The sequence below is a fragment of the Scophthalmus maximus genome, chromosome 12 (assembly GCF_022379125.1).
Source record: "Scophthalmus maximus strain ysfricsl-2021 chromosome 12, ASM2237912v1, whole genome shotgun sequence".
Taxonomy (NCBI): Eukaryota; Metazoa; Chordata; class Actinopteri; order Pleuronectiformes; family Scophthalmidae; genus Scophthalmus; species Scophthalmus maximus.
Genome location: NC_061526.1, coordinates 11230384 through 11253426, shown reverse-complemented (window position 1 = coordinate 11253426; position 23043 = coordinate 11230384). Strand labels below are relative to the sequence as shown.

The following is a 23043-nucleotide window of genomic DNA, read 5'->3' as shown; positions in this document are numbered from 1 at the left end:
AAACTCACAGAAGCACCGAGAGCAGCACAGAATGTCTTCCAGACACGAGAAATGAACTGTGGGCCTCTATCAGACACGATGTCCACAGGTATTCCATGGAGACGGAATACATGTTGGACTAAGAGGTCCGCTGTCTCACTGGCAGATGGTAATTTTGGTAATGCTACATAGTGGGCAGATTTAGAGAATCTGTCCACAATGGTAAGTATAGTATCATTATCTTCAGACTTGGGCAGGCCAGTGACAACGTCCGGAGCAATGTGGGACCAGGGGTGCTTGGGACCGGGAGGGGCAGCAGATGACCAGACGGGGGCTTGTGAGAGGCCTTTCCCCGTGCACAGATAGAACAGGCCCCCACGTAAGCCCGAACATCTGCTTCCACTGATGGCCACCAGAAGTGTCTCTTTAACAAAGTCAGCGTACGGTACATCCCTGGGTGACCGGCAAAGCAGGGTGTGAACCCACTGCAGCACCTGAGACCGCACTGACTCTGGAACATAGAGCAGGGTCGGCGGTCAATCCCCTGGTCCGGGGTCAGTTCGTTGGGCCGTCTTCACCAGCGACTCTATCTCCCAGCGTACCGCAGCCACAACGCAGGGGGAAGGCAGGACTGTCTCAGGCTTGCCGGTCTCTTCAGCGTCGGTGAACTAGCGGGACAGAGCATCAGGCTTTATATTACGTGAACCAGGACGGAATGACAAAATAAAGTTAAACCTGTTAAAGAACAGGGCCCATCTGGCTTGACGAGAGTTGAGTCTCTTGGTAGCTTGGATGTACGCCAGATTCTTATGATCGGTCCAGACCACGAACGGCTGCTCCGCTCCATCCAGCCAATGCCGCCACTCCTCCAACGACAGCTTAACCACCAGTAGCTCCCGATTGCCCACGTTGTAATTTCTTTCTGCGGGAGACAGTTTCTTGGAGAAAAAGGCACAAGGGTGGAGCTTCTGGTCTGTTGGGGAGCACTGACACAGGACGGCTCCCACCCCAGAGTCAGAAGCATCCACCTCAACAACAAACTGCAGCGTTGAGTGAAACCGCTGCAACTGTTTCCGCGAAGTGGGTGTGGGCCATTCAGTCAACGCCTTGATCTTCACAGGGTCTGTCTTCACCTGCCTGCTCTCGAAGATGAATCCAAAGAAAGGGACTGATCACTTGTGGAATTCACATTTCTACGCTTTTATTCTCCAACAGCCGTTGAAGGACCTGACGCACGTGCGACGTATGCTCATCGATGGATTTAGAAAAAATGAGAATATCGTCGAGATAAACAAAAACGAAACGGTTCAGAAAGTCCCTAAGCACGTCGTTTACCATGTTTGAAAAACCGCTGGGGCATTGGTGAGCCCAAACGGCATAACTAAATATTCAAAATGCCCAAGCGGGGTGTTAAACGCCGTTTTCCACTCATCGCCCTCCCGGATCCGAACGAGGTGATAGGCATTCCGCAGGTCTAGCTTAGAAAAAACCATGGCACCCTGAACGTGTTCAAATTTGGAGTCAATGAGTGGCAGGGGATATTTATTCTTGACAGTGATGTTATTTAGGCCGCGAAAATCTATGCAGGGGCGTAATGTCTTGTTCTTCTTGTCCACAAAAAAAAGAACCCTGCACCTACCGGGGACGACGAGGGGTGGATGATGCCAGCAGCCAGAGAGTCACCAATGTATTGCTCCATATTTCTTACCGGACGGGATAGACTGTATAATCGACTCGTCGGCAGAGGCCTATGGGGGGGGGGGGGGGGTAACGACAATGCCTTCTCCTTATTGAAAACCTCCGCTAGGTCATGGTATTCCTCAGGGACTAATGAAAGATTGGGAGGTTCAGTTAGTGGTGCGGGAGTGCCCTCTGCCGGAGGAACAGCAGAGCCAAGACACTCAGAGTGACAGCGGGCGCTCCAGCTGTGGATCCTCTGTCTATGCCAATCTAAGTGAGGGTTACAGAGACGCAAACAAGGGAACCGAAGGATGAGTGGGGTGGTTGGCGCGGACATAAGCGTAAACCTAATAGACTCGCGATGATTGCCAGACAGAATTAAAGTGTCGGGAACAGTCTGATGCGTGATCTCCGCAAGGAGGTTTCCATCAATAGCCGTCACACTAATAGGACTGGGTAGCGGCTCAACAGAAAACCCGGCTCTCTTCACAACGTCGTGATCGAGGAAGTTGTCCTCGGCACCAGAGTCAATGAGAGCTGATAGCGGCAGAGACAGAAAATGGGATTGCAGAGTAGCTGGAATCTGAAGCCGGGGAATAGTAGTTTCAGCATCAGATATCGGGCTCACCAGACAGCTGCCCCATAACACAGTTGTGAATTATAGCCAGTGCTGAAAAGAAGAAGACCAGGTTGTATTAAACTGATCCAAATGATCCCTCAATGTTACTGTTATTATTGCTTTGTTGACGACCGTGTGGGTGATGCTATTGTTACTGACATAACTCTGTTGAAGTCAGAGCTTTTGTCAATCTTCCAGTTACAGACACAGATTCATGTTTCAACGCGGATTAACGTGGAATATGCTGATCTCAGTTTGGGATGTCAGTGCTACGAAATTTGAGCTACAGTCACGTCACGCACGCACACACACACTCTCTCTCTCTCTCTCTCTCTCTCTCTCTCTCTCGCTTGCATTCGCTTGCTCAGGTCTTCCCTCATGACTAAATACATTTATTGTGAAAGGGTGTTTGCGCACGTGTGTAGGGGAGTGAGTATTAATGATCATAAACTTTAGTCCATTATCGGATCAGCGCTCTATTTTAAGCCTCTCAGCGACCACATCCAGCTTATAATGGCCCGGGGCTGAGAGGCTGGGGTGGCACACACGCGGCGGCCCTGTCTGACAGCTGTGTGCACGCTGGGACGTTGCTGTTCATGGATGTAAACAAAGCCACATGTTTGAAAGAAAAAAAAACGCATATCGAGAAATATTTGATTTTTTTTGTGGAATAAAGTGAGGAGATGCGCAAAACAGCCATCAAAATAATGTATGTATGTATGTAAGTTAGGCCAATATCCGTAACATTCATATATTTTGATAAACTGCCAAAATGTGACATTTAAAACTCTTTATTTTGTTGTATCCTGTCAGTCCTTCACTTTATGACTTTATAAGCGTTTACTTCATGCTGTATCATCAGGCCACGTACCTGGGTCAGGTATTCGGGGAGCTTGACATTACGCATCAAAAACACTTGACACTTTCCATTTTTGTCTGGGGCTTCTTGCCCCACTAGCCACACTGTGTGACTCCATCTTTTTCTGTTAGGGAAGCAAGACAAAATGCTGTTTCCTGGTGACCTACTGCATGACAATTCTTTCAAGAAACAGTATCATAATGAGATGAGATGGAGATGTTACATTTGGCCATCCTCTCCTTTGTGAGATCTGCAGACACAAGAGAGGTACATATGAACTTTGCAGGAAGACAAAATGAATGCAGGTATTGTGCGACAGCTGCAGAAACGAGACACTCGATCGTAATGCTTCAGTCTGTTTCTCCGGGAGGGATTTGGTTTCAGTCCGGTTGTGCAATCCTGAAGGGTCTCGACAACAACATCTGCTGTCCGAGAGGGGAATCAGGGATACAGCCCGCAGGGACACTGTTATTTAAATGCTCGCTTTCGTGAATTTAGCACTTGGTGGGTGACCATATTTTTGTGATCCGGGGGCGACAGGGTGCTCTGGGCCAGTGGAGTTGCGGCAGCAAGAGCAGCGTTGCTTACTGTTTTCCTGCAGCCTCTAAAAACATAGTGAGAAGTCAACAGAGTGGGAAGTAGACTTGTGAACAGCATAGGCGATTGTGTATCACAGATTTTAATTGAATAGTCAAAGAGGTGAATGAATAAACAAATAGGATGGTTTTGACTAAAATGAAAGTTTTGGTGGCTAATCAAAAATGCATGGTGGATTGTGTTGCGTTGGGGGAAATTCGACTCGTGACCTCCTCATTGCTGGCTACCCTCCTTGCTGCCAAAGCACCTTTGCGTACCTTTTGCAGAAGAAAACTAAAAAGCGGTGAGACAATCATGTTGGACCAGCCGGGGGCACGGACACAGCGTCAGCTCAGCCTGTGGTCATAATGTGTGCTGAGACAACGCAAACCCGTTTCCTGGATAAATCAAGATTGTGTGAGCAAGCGCTGTGGTTCACCCCCTCGGGGTGTGTTGGAATGACATTGCTTGTAGTTTTACTAAAAACTAAAACACGGGAAGCGCTCTTATACGGAGCAGCCAAAGGCCCCTCGGTCTGCAAACCATTACAGTGATTCAACTCGCTTCATTTTCATCTTCAGATTCCCCATAACCCGTGTTCTCCCAGAAGCAGCACTTTAAGGTTGGAGACACTAATGAGCTACGGAGGTTTCAGATTCCTACCACATGAAATATTTGGAGCAGTAAATGGAAAGACCTTTGTTTAGTTTTTTTATCCGCTGAAAAGTTCTCAGAAAAGCAGACGGTCAGAAGTGATGAAGACCTTTATTTCTATGAAACCGTGACAGTATTTTTTTAAATTCCTTTTGAATAAAAGCTATACAGTAAACCCTGATGGCTGTGATACAGAGCTGCAGAAAGCAGCTTAGCATATCCTCCCTCGAGGCTCTGCTGCTTTTGACAGAGGCAGTGCAATATATAAGAACATAGAAGAGAGAAGAGGAGGAGGAGGAAGAAGAAGAAAAGATAACGGGCAGAGGATTGAGAAATGAGGAGTGGTTATGAATAACAATGGGGGGAGCACACGCCTGAGGGGCGGCCTCAGGGCCCCTCCTGGAGAAATACTATATGATGGAAGTGATTTTTCAATCAGCCTTTCCTTTTTCTTCCGCCATCTGCCATCACCAGACATTTGTGAAGCTTTTGCTCCCCTAAAGAACAACATTATCTCCCTGTGATCACTCAGAACCCTGTCCCCGTGCAAAATTGGAGACATGGAGCTGATGTATGGTTACCATCTAAATAACAATTTCAATTTTAGGCAATGAATGGAAAGCTGTGGCAGTGTCAACGGTTGACCTTGGAGAGGATGTGGGACAGAATGCACAATGAATCAGCAGTCAGACCATCTCAGTTTGGGTCCGTTTATCTTCCCTGTCTGTGAGGCTTTGTCCACTGCAGGAGCACAGAGATCTGAACGTCCCTGTCTTTTTTCTCATCTCCTGTTTCGACGGTCGGAGAGCGAGCGCGGGCAGGTTGTGATTGATTTTTCCGAGCAAGACTTGGCAAAAAAGATTTATCCGCAGATGCGACAGTGAAAAGGGGGGGTGACTGTTGACCTCACCATATAATGCAGAACTCAGTTATATACCCTTCAACCCTATACCAGTTAAGTGAGGCTTCCCTGGCAGATGAGAATTAGACTGTCAACCTTGTGCTGGAAAAATATGATGGAGTTGACGCTGACTCAGGAGGACAGAGACCGTGGATGTCTTAAGCAGAAGCATTTATTACAAGGAACTCAATATCGAAGAAACTTCTGGTTCGTTACACAGATCTACAAGTGGTCAGTGCATGGCGTCCCAACAACCTCTCCCGGTGGGTGTATATAGCTCTCTCTGAATAATGTCGTCATCTCACAAACAGAATGGCTCATCTCCATAGTAACACTCAGTCTCTGTCTGAGTATGCTCTATATGTACTGCAGTGAATCTTGCAAGATGTAACCTAAATTCCGAGACAGCCTTCAGCTAACCACCGGCTGTCCCTTCATCCCGAAAATAAGATGACCTGGCATAGGCAAACCAAACACTTGTCTTTGCAGTCTCACAGAGAGGAGAGGAGAGAAGTTCCTCGACAAACCTGATGCAGGTAACAGGCATGTAGGCGCATGTTCGGTTGTGTGACTGTGGCTTGTGAGATGATGTGCATCGTCATGACAATCCCAATGTTAAAATGAATAAGACCTCAGCTTATGAATCTGTATTTTATATCTGTCTTTCCTAGAACAACAACAACAACAAAACGGTGCCAAAGCGACTACAAAATGACCAGGTTCATTCCACAATATTACCCCCGAGTAGCTTTTTTGAAAGCATCGCGTGGCACAAATTCAAAGTTCAATCGTCAATTCGTTGCATTACCACTGTAAGTGGTTGCCAAATTTTTGCAGGTGGTGCCAATATGACAGAACCTGTTTTTTTACCAAATGTGATGAGCGCAAACAACAGCTGGCTCTGTCAATCTTGTTTCACCTCCGGACTAATCTGCCTGCTGTATTATGGGTTTGGGACGATCGCGGTCAGGAGGCGCCCTATGATGAAGCGACAGATGGAGATGGTTTGTGTGAATGAGGATGATGGCTACTCACATTGGCTTTGGGCTTTGGCACTACACTTCAGAATTGGCAATTTCGTGATTATGAATTGAAAGATATGTATGATACATCTAGATTTTTTTTTCCTTCACTGCTGTTAGTCAAGTTGCACCCTATAAGAAACAATCAGGAGGGAATGAGGGTGATTGTCACAGTTTATGCCAGTCCTTACTAAAATGCGTCCCCGGCGTAAAAGGTTGCGAGCAGCGTTTCCAAAAAAACTTCCGTTTTCCAATTTGAAAGGTGAGGGGGTCTGCACTGCCTGGGCAAATCAAAGACAAGGGCTTTGAGTTTGAAGCCATGTCCACCTACTTCCACCTACAACCTGGATTTATCTATAGGTGAGGGAAGAACTGCTGATAATGTTACAGTAGATGAATAGCTCCAAATATCTTGTTTTATTTATTAAAAACTTGCCTTAGTTTAACTTTTTGTTCCCGTTTATAACCTTCCTTTGTCTTCATCCGATAGCAATCAGATGGCTGTGATTAGTTATGGAGTGACAACATGTACCCAAATAATATTTAGTAGGCAGGTTTGGCAGGTTGCCGTGGTAATGGTTAGCCGTTGCCCATCAGATTGTGAATGATCGCTGCCGTTAACGGAGGCAGCGCTGCAGAATCTCCATTGCTTGCCAGCACACACTCTGTCTCCTGGACAGGTAATTTAGGGCAGACTGCAAATATGCAGACACACACACACACACACACACACACACACACACAAACACACACATGTAAAACCCTTAAAACCCTTAAAACCCTTAGGATATTTATGTTAATCCACTTTTTGTTTAAAACATATCTACTGTAAACTAACACACTCACACAATGATACTACAAAATGACTCAAAAACTGGCAAGCATTACACTTCACACTCATTTTCACCTTGGAGCCTTTTTCTGTATTAGAGCAGACCTACTTTCACTAACCCCTACTACTGTACTTAGATCAGTGTGCGTGTGCGTGTGTGTGCGTGTGTGTGTGTGTGTGTGTGTGTGTGTGTGTGTGTGAGTGTGTGTGAGTGTGTGTGAGTGGCCGTTTATGTGGCTTAGCCTGGCCCAGTTACACTCAAGTCGTCCTTGAGCAGAACGCAATGTAACACACGTGAGATAGAGAAACAACACACATAAAACTCAACTAAAACCAGTTTTGAAGAGACTGAGAGAGGAGAGATGCTTTGTTACAGCTGAGGTGCTGTTTGATACTTGCACGTACCATTTCTTATTATTTGGTAACACCCAGTTGCGTTTTCACTTTTACTTTAATCGTAATAATGCACCCATGGTTATGGTAGTTTAGTGTTGCTGAGCCTGTGACACAGCGTGGGACAACACGATTAGACCCATTATCACAGCAAATATGGTTATGAAAGGTTTCAAAAAACCAAATCGGTGCTGGCCATTTCATTCTTGCAAAATAACTCTCTGCTGGTTGCCTGGCAAATTCTCATTTTAATCATGTTATACGGTACAGTGTAAAACGACTTTGAACACTCGAGTGATACTGGCTCCTGGCTGCCTCGTAAAATTGTCACATTTCAGGCACGTAGCTGACGCTGCTATTCATAGTCACTCTCTATAAGCGAGCGCGCTTGGCCGCTGGTGGGTCCCTTCCGCTCTCGGCAAAAACCTCAAGGCCTGCCGCACCCCGTGTGACCGTTTGCCAATGCTGACACAACCACTTCGCTATGCTTGTGTGTTTGACGTGTCTTTTTATGTTTTTTGTGACGTAGCTGTGATTAAATTAATTTGTAATCTGTTGGGCGAAGCCGAGATGTAGCCGACTGAATAGCCGTTATGATGTAACACGGCTCTGTTAACACCTGTTCTCCTGCGTGTGACCGTGTCGAGCGGTGACAGCAGCATATTTGGTCGGGTTTATACCTGGAAGCGATACAAGTATCAGCATGTATGTGTGTTAGTAAAGGAAATAGTCACCTTCAAGGCTATATCTTTTATACTGACACAACCAATATAATAAAGACAGTTTTATCACAAATCTCTCCAGCAAACATGCAGGTCTCATAGGAGACAAAGAACCACACATAATGGCTTCATGTGGTGAAGCTGTAGAGCCCTTCAGTCACACTCATAATGTTCTCATTTCTGTGAAGTGTTTTGTTTTTTTAATAGAGCATATTGTTGCAATTGTTTTGCAAAACCTTTAATCTGCAACTGTCACGTTTGTTTGCAAAGGTGATTTGATATCATACTACATATTCGAACCGATGCGGACGCTTCGAGTGCTCGTTCCTTGGAAATCCGTAGCGTTACATGTTTTTTCTCAGTCAGATACACGTGGTTATATGGAAAGTTTTGGCAGAATAGGCTGTGCTGTTTTTGTAGCCCGGCGTAGCCAGACCATTGCTCAAATGCGTATTAGCCTTGGACCTCTCGGTTCATTTACGATTTCCAAGAGGCGTTACCAACGGACGCAGAGCCAAAATGCCTCCGGATGCAATTGGATAGACCTACAACCGGTGAGAGCAACGAAGCATGTGACGTCTGTTGAGCGACGCGAAAATGTCAACAGACCAGAGCAGAGAGGAGAGGCCTGTGATGATGGTTCCACATTGTCTGTGAACCAGTGTTATCGGTTTTTGTGGGAGAAAAATTGAAAATGTCAGGTACTTTTAGTCAAATGCTCGTTCATCAGCGGCATTTGTTTCCAAAAGTTGCCTTGTCTCCGCGTCACGGTTTAAACCCCGCCCATTATCAGATAACCGCTTGCGATTGGACCGGCAAGTTTTCTGCGGGAGGGGAATCACTTCCCAATGGACGGGATCCAGACCATATTCTGGCAGAGCAAATTTGAATGAGCTCCCAGAATTTGTCTGGGTCCGAGGCTACTGTTTTTGGGGGGAGCTCTTGAAGAATCCAAGCAGCGGCAAGGTGTGTGCTGGCATAACTTATCCACTTTGAACAAACACATACAAGAATATGATAACGTCTGTGCTGTACACCTGCACGAACATGACTGGACATTCGTTGTTAGCCTTGGGGCTGATGAATGAGCCCGTGATCGTGAAGCATGAATGAGCTGAAGCTTATGCAAGATTGATTTCGGCTTCAAAAAACAGGAGAATTAGCACCGAGCTTGTATTTGTTTTGTCCTTCGGGCATTCAGGATACTTTATACTTTCTCCATTGGCCAACTGTGTACTCAGAGGGAGTCGATGGCTACCTGCCTCTGCACCATTCTCAGCTCTGTTAGGATAAAGGCAATGGATACATAATGAAGGAACTGTATCAAAGGCAAATATAGTGATGTTTGCTCACAGTGTGTGAGACATGTAATTACAATCCCCAGTCGCCCGTCTGGTGATAGAAAGCTGCAATAGAGCCAGACCTGTTTTTCCACTCTTTAGTGGAATTCTTTTTAAAATCAAAACTCCAAATGTTAAGAAATGATTTCACAAGTTCTCTTTTTACTCACATGTTCCAGCCTCAGAAGAATGGGTTGGACTTTATTATCACCGAGGCAGAGATGAAAGAAGTATTTCATGTTACAACAAAGCAAACATCAGGTGTTTGCTCACCAAGAGTCACTGGGATCAGCAACTGTAAAGTATGTGCTGAGGTTTTGATTGTAAAAACCCTAACTTACAGTAGCTCCATACATGTGACCTCTGCTCTGGGGGACTGGGTGTGATGAAAGGATCTTCCTTCTCATCTCGTGACAAATCCATTTTTAATATTCCCCTCACGACTTCCAAAATCAGAGCTGGACACCCGCGGGTGGCCTTCAACTTATCAGGTCATGTCTTTTTTTAAATCTCCAGTCGTCAAAGAAAAAGAAGAGTTAGGCAATGCTGTCTTGCGTTCCCCTGTATGCCTCTCCCTCTCTGCACGGCTCTTATAATACTGACTGTTTGTCTCTGTGTGTGTGTGTGTGTGTGTGTGTGTGTGTGTGTGTGTGTGTTTGAGAGAGAGAGAGTGAGAGAGAGGGAAATCTCCAAGGTGAGGAAAGATGAACGGCTGAGTCACCTCTCTCATTAAAACATCAACACACAGCTTTCCCTCAGTTGCTACTTGTCAAGGGATATGATCCACTGCTTTGTTGTGAATTTAAAGCCAGAGTGTGTAATTTTTGTAATTTTCTGGCCGCATCTGGTGGTAGAGTTGCAAACTGCAACCGACTGAGCACCTGACAGGGACACTGTCGCTGCTAATTCAATTTCCGGTAGCGCTGAAAATTCAACGCGAATATGCGTATTCTGGACTGTTTTGTGCAACTGTATTCAAGAGCTTCAGGAGTTTCATAAAGAGCAGAATCCACCTTGTTGTGCACACGTTGTAGCTCATACTGACATTAACAGGAAAGTCTGAGTGAATTAGCCCTGGGTAGTGACTCTGTTCTGCTGGATCCCAGCGTCTAACTCTTAATTGCTCCTGTGAGAAGTGATGCTGCCTGGCAGATGGTTTGTCATCATTTATCATCTTGTCTCTTTTTTCCCCTCCTCTTCTGTGTATCGTTTTAGCCTTGAACACACACGCACACACACACACACACACACACACGAATGCAGAAATGACCATGAACACACACAAACAGTCCCTGGCTTTTTCCACACAGCATTGGATTACCCAGGGTCCGTGCACACAGCTGTCTCCATGGTGATTAATGTAAACAGAAGGGAAGTCTCCTGACATCCCAGTGTGGTCAGGGCTGTTGCCATGGCAAATCCATACCTCACCTCAGTGGTTACAAGTGTGTGTGCAACGTACTGTATGATGTGTATCTTTCTGTGTGATGTGATCACAACAAAGCGGACAGGAATCATCATCATCTTCCTTTCTTTCATGTGCAGCATCTCACACACACATACACACACACACACACACACACACACACACACACACACACCAACAATACGCCCCTCCCAAACCTTCTCTCTTTTGTCCCCAGGAAATTCCTGATCACCAGGTGTTATCGGTATGAATACACCTACGTTTTTCCGAAATGTCCAAAGGAAATGAAGCACAAACATGGGCCAAAAGAAAATAACTATAATACCAAAGAAATTAAAGTCTAATCTGAAAAAAATTTGACAAATCAAGGTTGAAAATTACAGTTCCAGTGGAGAAAACAGACACCAAATGTTGCCTTATACATCGTCGTTGAACATGGTAGTCACTTACTACTCTCCCCTGTAACAGCCGTGTTATGGTGGGCTCACCTTGTAGCTGCATGTCACAGTGTGTGAGATTGATTTGATAAAATCTAGCCGTCAACTCTCCGCGGTTGTGGCCTAGTGGTTAGTCGTCGAACTCCCATACCCGAGGTCACTGGTTCGTGGCCCGGCCACAGCAGTAAAATCACAACCACAAAGACCAAAGAGAGAAACAAGCTTTCTCCAAAATTGCTGTTAGCCCCTTTAATCTGAACTGAGTGTGGGAACAGGGATTCGGGACTTGTTTTGGGTTGGCAAAAATTGGCACCTGTGAATTGAACACCTCACAGTCTGTGTGCAGAAAACTTTTATATTGTGTTTCTCAGTTCTTGGGTTACACACCCTGAGAACTCTGACACGTGCAGAGGTGTATAAAGTACTTACATGCTATACTTGAGTGAAAGTAAAGATTTCTTACTTGAAAATTACTCTGGTGACAGTGAAAGTTACACATGAGAAAATTACTTGAGTATCAAATGTATTTTTCAGGTATTAAAATGTACTTAAGTATCAAAAGTAAAAGTATGAAGAAAACATAAGAGACAGAAATTAAATTCTTCAATTTAAACTCAATGAACAGTATTTGTTTATCCCTCCTCCCTCTACTCCTTCCTTCTCTCCTTAAACTCCCTCCATCCCTCTCTCATCTCTCCTCTCACCCCCCTTACTCCCTCCATCTGCTCTTTTCCTTCCCTCCCTAACCTTACTCCCTCCATCCCCTCTCCTCTTACTCTCTCTCCCTCTCTTCTCTGATGAAGTACTTGCACTTTTTTACTTTACACCACTGGATGGTACATCTGGCGCATTGATACAATCCATTGTTGAAATGTTCATTATCAGTGGCTAACTTACCTGCAGCATTTGTATCAACGTTAACGTTACATTTTGTGCTACAGGGCTCTGCATGCACCTCCCATCTGTTGTGGTATTGCTGGTGGAGCCAATTCCTCACACCCATATGGACGACGGCTTGAGCTTTTTTGACCAAATGGTTCACGCATCGGTTGTGTGGATCTTTGTATGAAGAGAGGACTGTACAGGCATTTTCCCTCAGTCCCTCTCTATCTTTCTCTCTCACTCTCTCTTCATCCTCATCCTCTGCTGTTGGAGTCACGGAGAGAATACAGACTATAATTGGCACTTTATTGCTGCCGTGGCAACAGTGCTATTTAAGCCTACGCACTTTGCAACAAAGGCATACAGCGTGTGCTCCACTCCCACCCCCGAAAAAAAAGAGGAAAACACTCAAGGAAGGGGGCTCTCAGCTACCCTTCCCTCATTTAAGTGTTTATGTTTTTACATATGGAGACTAGATGCTGTGTGTGTGTGTGTGTGTGTGTGTGTGTGTGTGTTTTCATGCACAGCAACTGTGACAAAACTCTTTACCCATCATGCCTCGCTTCCTCCCGAATTAGATCAGCGTTTTTTTTCCACCCTTGGGCTGGGACCCGACAACAGGTGCCAAGATCATTTTGGAAAGATTATGAAATGGTGAAACATTTGCACATTAGTAAAAATTGAAAGCACGTTGTGGCTAATAACTCGATGAGAGTTTGATCGAATTACAGAAACTGAAAAGAAAAACAAAATGACGACCAGGTTTGACTTAATGTTCAATATCGTATCTTAGCTTGGGACCTCTGTTGCATCTCTCCCCATTAATTTCTGTCTTCTCTCTCCCAATAGAGGAGCTACAATTCTGACTTACTGAGTAATTTGTTTTTCCATTTTGCAGTTTTGTGGAGTTGACAACTTCGGGCTGGGTGACGTCTCGTCATCGCATGTTTTTCTCGATCAGACTTTTGTTATTGTTTGAGCCTGAGCAGCTGTTCGTGATTTCTGATAACATTGTGTTCCCCAAAGTAAAGTAAATGCCGACTATCTGCCGGCCCCAGCATTACCCGGCTCCATGTTGCCTTAAATAAGATGGTTCTGATGAGTTCCACACACTGGTTCATGCTTTAGATTTGAGGGGGGGGCAACGGAACTTTAATTGGATTGGTACTATGCATTGTGAGCGATATGGTATCTGGAAAGATATAAATTAATTTGGTGTATCTCTTCCCATAAATCTTCTGTGAACATGCTGTTGAGTTATGCTACATCATTTCACACACTTCTGTGCCATCGTATTCATGTGAAGTTGAATCAGCAATGAAACTATTCAACATCTAATGACTTTCTGATTGAAATTGAGTCATATTTATTAAATTAGCTAATTGACCCTCTCTACAGCTTAGAATGCTTCGTCACCCTTGTTTTTTTAATATTTTTATCACTTGATGTAGAATCCTACAGGTAGAAGAGAAACCCTCACGGTGAGCAATTTCCTCCAAACGCTACTGGTGCAGGTTTGTGTTTGCTCCCGATCTCATGAGAGACGTGTTAACATTTTTAATTATGCAATTACTGACGTCAATTTAGCCTTAATTTACGTCAATCCCTCAACAGGCAACAGGAAGGCATTGACGGACACGACAGACCTGTCCTGGTGTGTTTCTGCAACGCAGGTCTGCATCATTGACTTTCCCCACTCGTTTGAAAGTCCTCTTCATGTCGGTTTGTCAATACAGGTGTGAAATCACGGCAGTTACACAAAAGCTTGAGCCATTTTCACACACTCTATTTTTAATAGGGATTAAAATTTTGGCAGGTGTTACATCAGATGACGAATTGAAATACAGGAAGGTCAGTTTGTTTGAGGACTGCATCCATGAATTTGAAGGCTTACCAATAGTTTCACGGTGTTATTAGTACTGGATGAGTGCAATACGCTATGTGCAATATATGTGCAATGGAATGTCTGATATCTATTGTTCTATGTTGCTGTTTTTAATGTATTAGTGTGATCATTGTTTGTAACTGTGGAGGCATAATCTGGGCAGCACTTGAGTCCAAGACAAGTTTCCCTATGGGGACAATAAAGTATATCGTATCATATCGTAATATCACATGCTGGTTTATGGTTTTTACAAACAGATGACCTCGAGATCAACAGTTGAACTATGGCCAATCAACTTTGGCTAATCAACTTTGGCCAATGCTACACGTTGCTGTCACTTGACATTGTGGCTGAATGCATCCATAAAAGGACCAATTACTACTACCACTTTATTTATTCCTCTTCACTACGGTGACTTATATGAGATAAACTGTGCGGGGAAGTTGAAGCGTTGCAGCATGCTGCTAGGCCTGGGACCCAGACGAATTCTGGGAGCTCATTTAAATCCGCTCTGCCAGAATTCGGTCTGGATCCCCTCCATCGGGAAGTGATTTGCCTCCGGCAGAAAACTTGCCGGTCCAATCACAACCGATGATCTGATAATGGGCGGGGTTTAATACCACGACGCAGAAGGAAGCGACTTTTGTAAACAACCAAAATGGCTGACGCTGATGAATGAGCATTTGACTACAAGTACCCGATATCTTCACATTTCTCCCACAAAAACGGACACTGTGGAATCATCATCACAGGCATCTCCTCTCTTCTCTAGTCTGTGACATTTTCACGTCGCTCAACAGACGTCACATGATTCGTCTGTGTCCATTGGTAACGCCTCTTGGAAATCAAAAAATGAACCGAGAGGTCCCAGACTAAAACGCATTTGAGTTTTAGTATGGCTACGCCTGGCTAGCATGCTGCAGCAAACAGAAGTATTTGTATCATTTGTAGATTATGAGCATCTAACACTATGTATACACAATGAAACAATAGTAAATGGTACTGAATAGTAAATACACTGTACAAAAATAGTAGCTACAAACGGGAGTTGCTGGTCGTGGCTGCCAGTTAGGCCTCCTCTGTGTGACTGTTTCCCACTGCCATGTATAAGATCCGTGTTTGTGACGGTTTCACCTCGGTTCAAGGTGGAGTTTAGTAAAACAGAGGAATCTGATGACTGAACAACCTTCTGTCACCAAAGTATTTTCAGCTTGACATTGAGAAGGTGGCAGCTGTCAGTCTCCAAGTAAAATGTGTCACCATCACCTTGTCAGCCTATTCTAGTCTCTCCCTTTCTATCTCCGACTTAGACTGTGCGTGCCTGCGTGTGTGTGTGTGTGTGTGTTACTCACATGCGCACACCCTTGCACGCTCGGTGCACTGACAGAAGCAGTGGAGCTCAACTGACACTGTTATACAGCTTCATGCTGGAAAATTTGCAATCGTTGTTGCTGCAGGTAACTGCCAACGAGTCAACCCTACTCACACACACACACACACACACACACACACAGCTGCCAGATGTTATGCACACTTCCTTCCTCCAATCAAATGACCGCTAAGGTCCTTTCTGTGTTCCTGCTGTCGTGAGAGTGGTGGTGTGCATGTGTGTGTGCTCGTATATTTTTGTGTACTTCGCTTATTTATTAAGTTGATTCTGCCTCAAGTCACATTTGTAGCTCACACACACACACACACACACACACACACACACATACACACACACACGCACACTCTTCCTCTCTCCTCCCTCTCTCTTCTGACCTTTTTCATCATTTCAGTGCAGCTCAGCTCCATTTTTCTTCTTCCCACCATTCAGACATCATGAAGTCTCCTTGCCGACGCATTGATCAACTTTTGTCGCTCTTGGTTGCTTTGCCATTACTGATCCATACTGTCATTATGTTATACATCTGTATTTTGAAGTATATGCCAGGATAAATTGAAAGCTGTGCAAAATATTTGCATTAATGAGCTGTTACCAAAATTTTGACATATTATTCTCAGCTTGTAAAGTACGGGAAATCAGAGCGAATTTTGCACCCAATTTGGAGACGCGTTTCTGGCTTCTTTGGCTCTGTTTTGGTCTCCACCAATTTCTGAAGAAAATATATGGCTGTTCAGTTGCTACTGTAACTCTGTTTGCCATTTGGTGCTGTGTAGGTGGTGTACAGTGGGGTTTTTACAGCTTTGTAAAAAGAGAAAAAGTCAAACAGCTGTTGCTATTCCAAAAAATATTGCATTGAGAATCATGCCGCTCAGTTGCAGGACACAAACATAAAATAACGAGCTGAAAGATGCTTAAGTGCAGTAAAGGGATAATTCTCCGTGGGTTCGTCACTAGTCACTAAGTCATTTGATAAATTGTTACAACATTTCGACTGTAGTAGTTTTTACAGTTCCTGCAATTCATAATGAATTACCACTCAAGCAAATCCCAGTACGAAGCACCGTGGTTGGTTAGACGACACACATACACACCTTGAGTGTGTATGAGAATAATTGAGAGCTTTGTGCATATGTACTGTATCCCTGAGTTGTTGTTTTTTGCTCATTCATGAATGTACCAGTCTCTCGCTCTCTCTCTCTTCAGGGTAATGAATGAAAAGCTCCAAGTGTGTGTGTGTGTGTGTGCGTGTGTGTGTGTGTGTGTGTGTGTGAAGCAACAATACAAACAGCACGGCCCATGGTAATGTCTGGCTTTGACGTCATTTAAACCGGCAACAGCCATTATCAGTGCAAACAGAGTGTGTGTGTGTGTGTGTGTGTGTGTGTGTGTGTGTGTGTGTGTGTGTGTGTGTGTGTGTGTGTGTGTGTGAAGCGGCTGAATTGATCTGATTGGTTTCCGGACTGACAGGGGATATGATCGCTTGTCACTGTAAAAGATGTTTGGCGCGAGGGGAGATACAAAGGAGAGAATGGCAGAGAGAGGGAGGGAGAGGAGGAGGAAGTGAAGGTGAGAGGAAGACGAGATCTCTCACTTGGAGGTGAGAAAAACACCACAAGAGCAAGTGCTGCTGGAGAGGAAGCAGCAACCAGTTTCTGTATATGTGTGTGTGTGTCCCTGTGATGGTGACGCTGGAGTTCATAAGACCAGTCCGCCTTGTGTATGATCGGCGACTTGTCAAATGTGCTGCGGTCGAAAAGGGCTCGAGGGCTTTTCTGCACGCCAGCACACTGTTGATGCTCATTCACAACACCCCGAAATGAAATTGGATGAATGAATGAAAACCTCAGCACGGAGACGAAGGAGGAAGGTGTGATGCAGTTGTGGTTGGTTTGGTTGGGTGGCTGTATTAAAAAAGCAGCCACCCAATTTCATTTTCCAAGCAGTTAGATCTGTGTGAGATTGAGAGATGTAAATTAATTCATTCGTGGGTTCTCGAAAACCTCTTAAAAGACTCTCGACTGATGTGAGTTTTTCGGCAGAACAAAATGTTTAATCACCAAGGTCGGTGGAGGGATTTGAAAACATTGTTGGAATATCAATCGATGCTTTTTCTTTCTGTCAGTCTTTTATATCATTCGGTCAACACGGTGAGCAACCCGATCATTTAGTGCCATGAAAACAAAAAGTGACACATTAAATATGAAATGTTCAATAAAGCATCATTCCTATTCCTAACTCAATTTACACGGTTGGATTGGAAGAGTGGGAAGTTCTCGCTGAACATTGATGCAATATATATATATATTACTTTTACTCTTTCAAACGGCCCACTTCACTCAGCTCACATCCCCGCTTGGCGCTTCCATGAAGCGGCAGCGTGATTAATGCGTGTACCTCGTCCGCCCACTCGCGGTGCGTTCAAGACAGCTTGGGAAAAGGAACTCCGGGGATTACAGGTTGGAAAAGTGTTGGGACAGAGAGGAAAAGTTACAGGAAACTGTATACAGGGGTGTAGAACCAAATTCTGAGCCCTATACATAAGCAGCCTCTGTGGTTAATTCCAGACTCCCCCCCCCCCCCCCCCCCCCCCCCCCCCCCCCCCCCCCCAATGCTACCCCCATGCCTGTACCCCAAGTCCACTTTGCCCCTGATTCTACAGCTGAAGAATGTTGGATGCACAGTTTCTGCCCCCCTTTAAACTCTAACGTCCACAATCAGACACCAAATTTGGTCTGGTTCCGACCCAGGTGAAACAGGTCACTTAAAGTATAATTTTGCTATACAGCAATATGCACAGAACGGGGAGAGAGTTTCAGAACAGAACAAAAGACCTCTGGCTGAGCATTTCAAGACAATACACATAAGGTCATATGGGACTAAAATGTAAGAAATACAGCAAAAAGAGAGGTCATGAAGTACCCTAACATAAATACAGATTTTTCAGTCAGCGGGTCTGTGAGCGTCATAAATTTGGATTAGTTTCTGGCGCAGACGGGCTGATTGTTGGACAGGAAGAGATAAAGAGAGAAAATGAGGAGCCTCAGAGGGGGGGTGAGAGGAGATAAGGACAGAGAGATGTTTACTCTAATGTGACATCAGTGAAGCTGACGGCAGATCAACACATGAGTCAATGCTCAGCACTGGCAGATTAACTCGCAATAGGTTCATCTTCATTCATCACCCTGCTTTGTCTCCATCATGACGCCCACACACGCACGCACGCACGCACACACACACACACGCACACCCACAGAGCAGAAATGAGTTACTTAAATGCATTTAAATTTCCAATTATTGTCCCAATAGTGATGCAACGATTGTTATCAAGTTTCGTGATGCGCAAAAAAACAAAAATTCTGAATAAGTTTTCAACCTTTGCAGTTGTTCTAGATGAACAAATACAAAATTGCTAATGTTCTTCACTTGGCTGAACCAATCACATTACTGAAGGAATTCGATTACCAATTTTCTGTGTATGAAGATCATCAGATACAGGCTGCATCTTTTGTAAACGGGATCTAAATGGTACAATAACTGAATTGACGCATTGTTCAATCTTGAGTTACTCTGACACTGTTATTCCTTTCATTTGCTATGTTTAGTTTGGCACCACCGATGAAAATTTAAGTCCACATTCTCTAAAGAGAATTTCAGTTCAATTTGTTAGTGGTAGAATACAGTATAATTTACCAGTGTCAGGAAAGAACCAAATAATACAAGCATGAGACGGATGCCTTTCCTCAACTGATGAACTACAATTTGATAATTTATGTCTTTGTCTTCTTTTGTAGTAATATCCATTCAGTTTCGGTATCCATCCCTAATCATAGCACTTGGTGAAAACATTAAGCTCTAATGTTCAGAAAAGGCATCAGTGTTCTCATACTGTCCATTCCTGCAGCTCCTCTTTTCACCCTCTGTCTAAAACGCCTGGATTTGTTTTAGCCCCTCCTCCTGATAAACCCCAGTCTGCTCTGATTGTCCAGCTGGCCCAGTCTGTTGTGATTGGTTGACCGATTTCAAAATGTGTATGAAATGTCACTCCCCCTTCACCAGAGAAGTGGAGATTCTCAGATTGCAGGCGGGGTTACCTCAAAAGAGTCCATCTGTGACATCCCAGTGGGAGAGTCAGAATCAGTTGTTCAGAGACAGGCTGAAGGGTTAGGCCAGCTCGGAAAAAAAACACAGGGTGGTCTTTTTTCTCAGTTTGTTGTCCGGCAGGCTCCACAGATACACCCATTTATGTGCACAAACACTGAAAAAGTGATTTTGCATAATATCTCACCTTTAATGTAATGTACGGGATATTACACAGATCAAATATGTGGTCGAGTAGAGCTGCTGACTGCTGCAGCTGATGAGACATATTTATGAGAAGGGACAGCAATTTGTTTTTGTCTTCCAATATAATGCTCCTTAGAATATCTTCTCAATAAACACACGTGTGCTCACCCTACTGGTTTATATGGGGAGGGGGGTTCAAGGATGGCTTTCTTGTTGCCAAGTCACTGCAGGGTCAACAGTGGAGTCCGTCCCCCCCCCCCCCCCCCTCCACAGCTCATATAGAATCCAGGAAAACTTGTGAAATGTGAAAACCAATTGGAGGCCAGTAAGCTGACGTTATCTAATAAATGAGCCGCTGGTTGACTCACGTGATGTTTTGGGTTTTGTGTGTTCACAGAGGAGCCTTTTCGGAGGTCGTGCTGGCCCAGGAGAAGCTGACTGGCCGGATGTTTGCGGTGAAGTGCATCCCCAAAAAGGCCCTGAAGGGGAAGGAGAGCAGCATCGAGAATGAGATAGCCGTGCTGAGGAAGTGAGTGCTGTGACACACACACACACACACACACTCAAAAGCAAATTACCCTCCTAATTCCTTGTTACCAGGGCAACTGTGCATCTCCTCTCTCTTCCTCGATCACGACGACCCCCCCTCTTCCCCTCCCAGGTCACGATCCACAGCCCACCTACCACACATACATAGATGCGTCACAACTCAGACTCGTGTCTCTTTGGTTTCGCAGAGCACAAAACAGCTGCACGGTGTCAACAACAAAGTTCTTTGTTGGCATGAAGAAAATGACCTCTCCGTGGTCCGGACCACGGGGAGAGAGAAAGATAATGACCTCTGATGGCCGAACTGATGCGAGGAGAAGTCTTGAAGGTTGCCTGATTTAGTTGGTTTTTAAAAGAAGGCTCACTGTGAGGGAAAAACACATCACAAGGTTAGAAACATATTTAGAGCACAGGAAATGTGTCATTAACTCTTTGCCCAACGGCATTTTGACGACAATGTGTTTCTGGATGGTCAAACCGCTGATGCTCAGGAAATTTCTCTCCATGGTTACTCTTACACTATTGCTATGGCAACCATTTGAAATGTAATATAAAGATGTTGCTGTGGCTATTTTGCTTACTTAGCCACCTGTTTAATTTTTTTTCCTTTTCCATTTACTGTTTTTAACACTCGAGGGTAACACAACGTTGCACAGCGTCATTTCATGCCTATTACCAAACCTGGGATGCACGGTGAAGAGAAAAGTAGTGAGGTTACAGGACCTGGGGTGTTGTAATTGCTACTTTTCTGAAGCGCCACCAGTGTGTGAGCTGACATATGATACCTACAGCAGGTGGGGTGTTATGAAGGCCATAATGAAAGAGTCTGTGGCCTATTACTGTTTGGATCCAGCAGGAAAATCTACTCTTTGCTACTTCAACCCTTTTGAAATACACAAGCCTTTAAAGCGAAGAACACATTAAAAATGTATTTTTAAAAATATTTTTATCAGTCATGTATACTGTAAGGTTAATAGCCAGCATGAGATATCCCCGTATCATTAAATGATGGCATAGATGTGTGCCAGCTGTCGACCAACGGTGCTCCTGCGATGGCTGGAAGCCTTAGGAGCGTCCTGCTGCAGATAAGCAGATTTTAATTGGAATGGGAACGAGCCACCGTGTTTGGATACATCGTGCAGTGTTCAACGCAGATCCATGGGAATAATTAGAGGGAGCCAACAGCTCGTTAACACGCAAGGAGAAAGTGCACCTGATCCTCAGAAAACACGTCTCCCTCGTGCGTTCGCACCAAACGCCAGGCAAAGTCGTCGCGCAATCAGATTGCATACAAAGTCAATGCAGAGCGGGATCCTCCCAACCTCGCTGATATTCTCAGGTCTTGAGAAAGTTCGCTTTGCGTTCGGTGTGAGCTCACCATAACACACGAGCATGTAACCACACAATTACACAGAAATGTGTCAAACTGTCCGGTGTCTCTTTGTTGAGACAATGCAGATGTATAATGCTATTAAAGCAATACATTTTTTAATTTGTCTGTACTTTGTAGCATTAGAGAAAATGAGAATTGTCTCCAATATTGCAAGAGAGAGCAGACATTGGTGCGGACAACTGAGTGTCATTATTGTGAACAAATGAGAGCATCGCTAGGCAGAGCTCATGCAGCATGAGACACCAGGTCACTAGGTCAGCAGGTCAGCTTTGGAGGGAAACCTGCTGGATTATTTTACTGCACAAAACAGGGAAATGTCGCCGTTCCTCGAACTGGTTTGATCCCTGATGATTTGCTTACACCAAACCAATTGCGCAGCGTTTCTCAGAATTCATCATCGGAAAATGTCTTCAATATTGAGCGTGTGAGCATCATTGTTGTTGCCATGTTTGTAACTTTTTGCGTAGTGCACACTATAGGCTCAAATGTTATTTTCTGTTCATTAACTTTATCAATTTATCAAGTTACCCCCATGAGTCAGAGCTGATGTTATTTGAAATTATGAAAGATGAACTACATCTTCCAGTGGCTCCAGCTGTGTGGAGCAGGGACAAAGGGACACGCACGCAGAAGAAATCCATGAATGATGAAAACGAGCTGCAGCACAAAGCCTGAAATGTGTGAGAGGTTTTTTTTCTGAATGTACCCTGACTCTCCTCTGCCATCACACCCTTCATTATCCCAGGCAGGGCTTAAATACACAAACACACACACACACACACACATTATCTCTTTTCAGCCTGCACGCTTGCGTGTGTGTGTGTGCGTGCGTGTGTTTGAGTCACATCTCAGCTCAGCGGTTTATTGCCTGCCTGCCGTCGCAGAGTTCATACGCTCCATAATAAGTGTTAGATGCTCACCTATGCACCTGCTGTGTGTGTGTGTGTGTGTGTGTGTGTGTGTGTGTGTGTGTGGTGGTGGTGGTGAGAGATAGACCAGGGGGAATAACCTCTGTTCGCAATGTAAAAGATGTTTAACCCACACACAAAATCAATCAAGGTACGAGATAAGAGGATAACAAATACAAACCTACCTATACACACACGCACGCACAGAAGGTGGAAACACCTTCAGTACGCTGGCACTGTAACCATGGAGAGATCTGGTGAGAGCTGGCGAATCAGCAGAATGGTGAGGGGAAGATGAAAAAAATGAAACAA

General features: G+C 44.7%; 1 protein-coding gene across 1 annotated transcript in view; it reads left to right on the top strand.

The window, feature by feature from the left end:
• Nucleotides 1-23043, top strand: part of camk1da (calcium/calmodulin-dependent protein kinase 1Da) — a 55946-nt gene that overhangs the window by 6000 nt on the left and 26903 nt on the right. The window contains exon 2 of the mRNA XM_035649968.2: nucleotides 20279-20410. Coding sequence (XP_035505861.2) covers nucleotides 20279-20410 — 132 coding nt within the window. The remainder of the gene's footprint in view (nucleotides 1-20278; nucleotides 20411-23043) is intronic.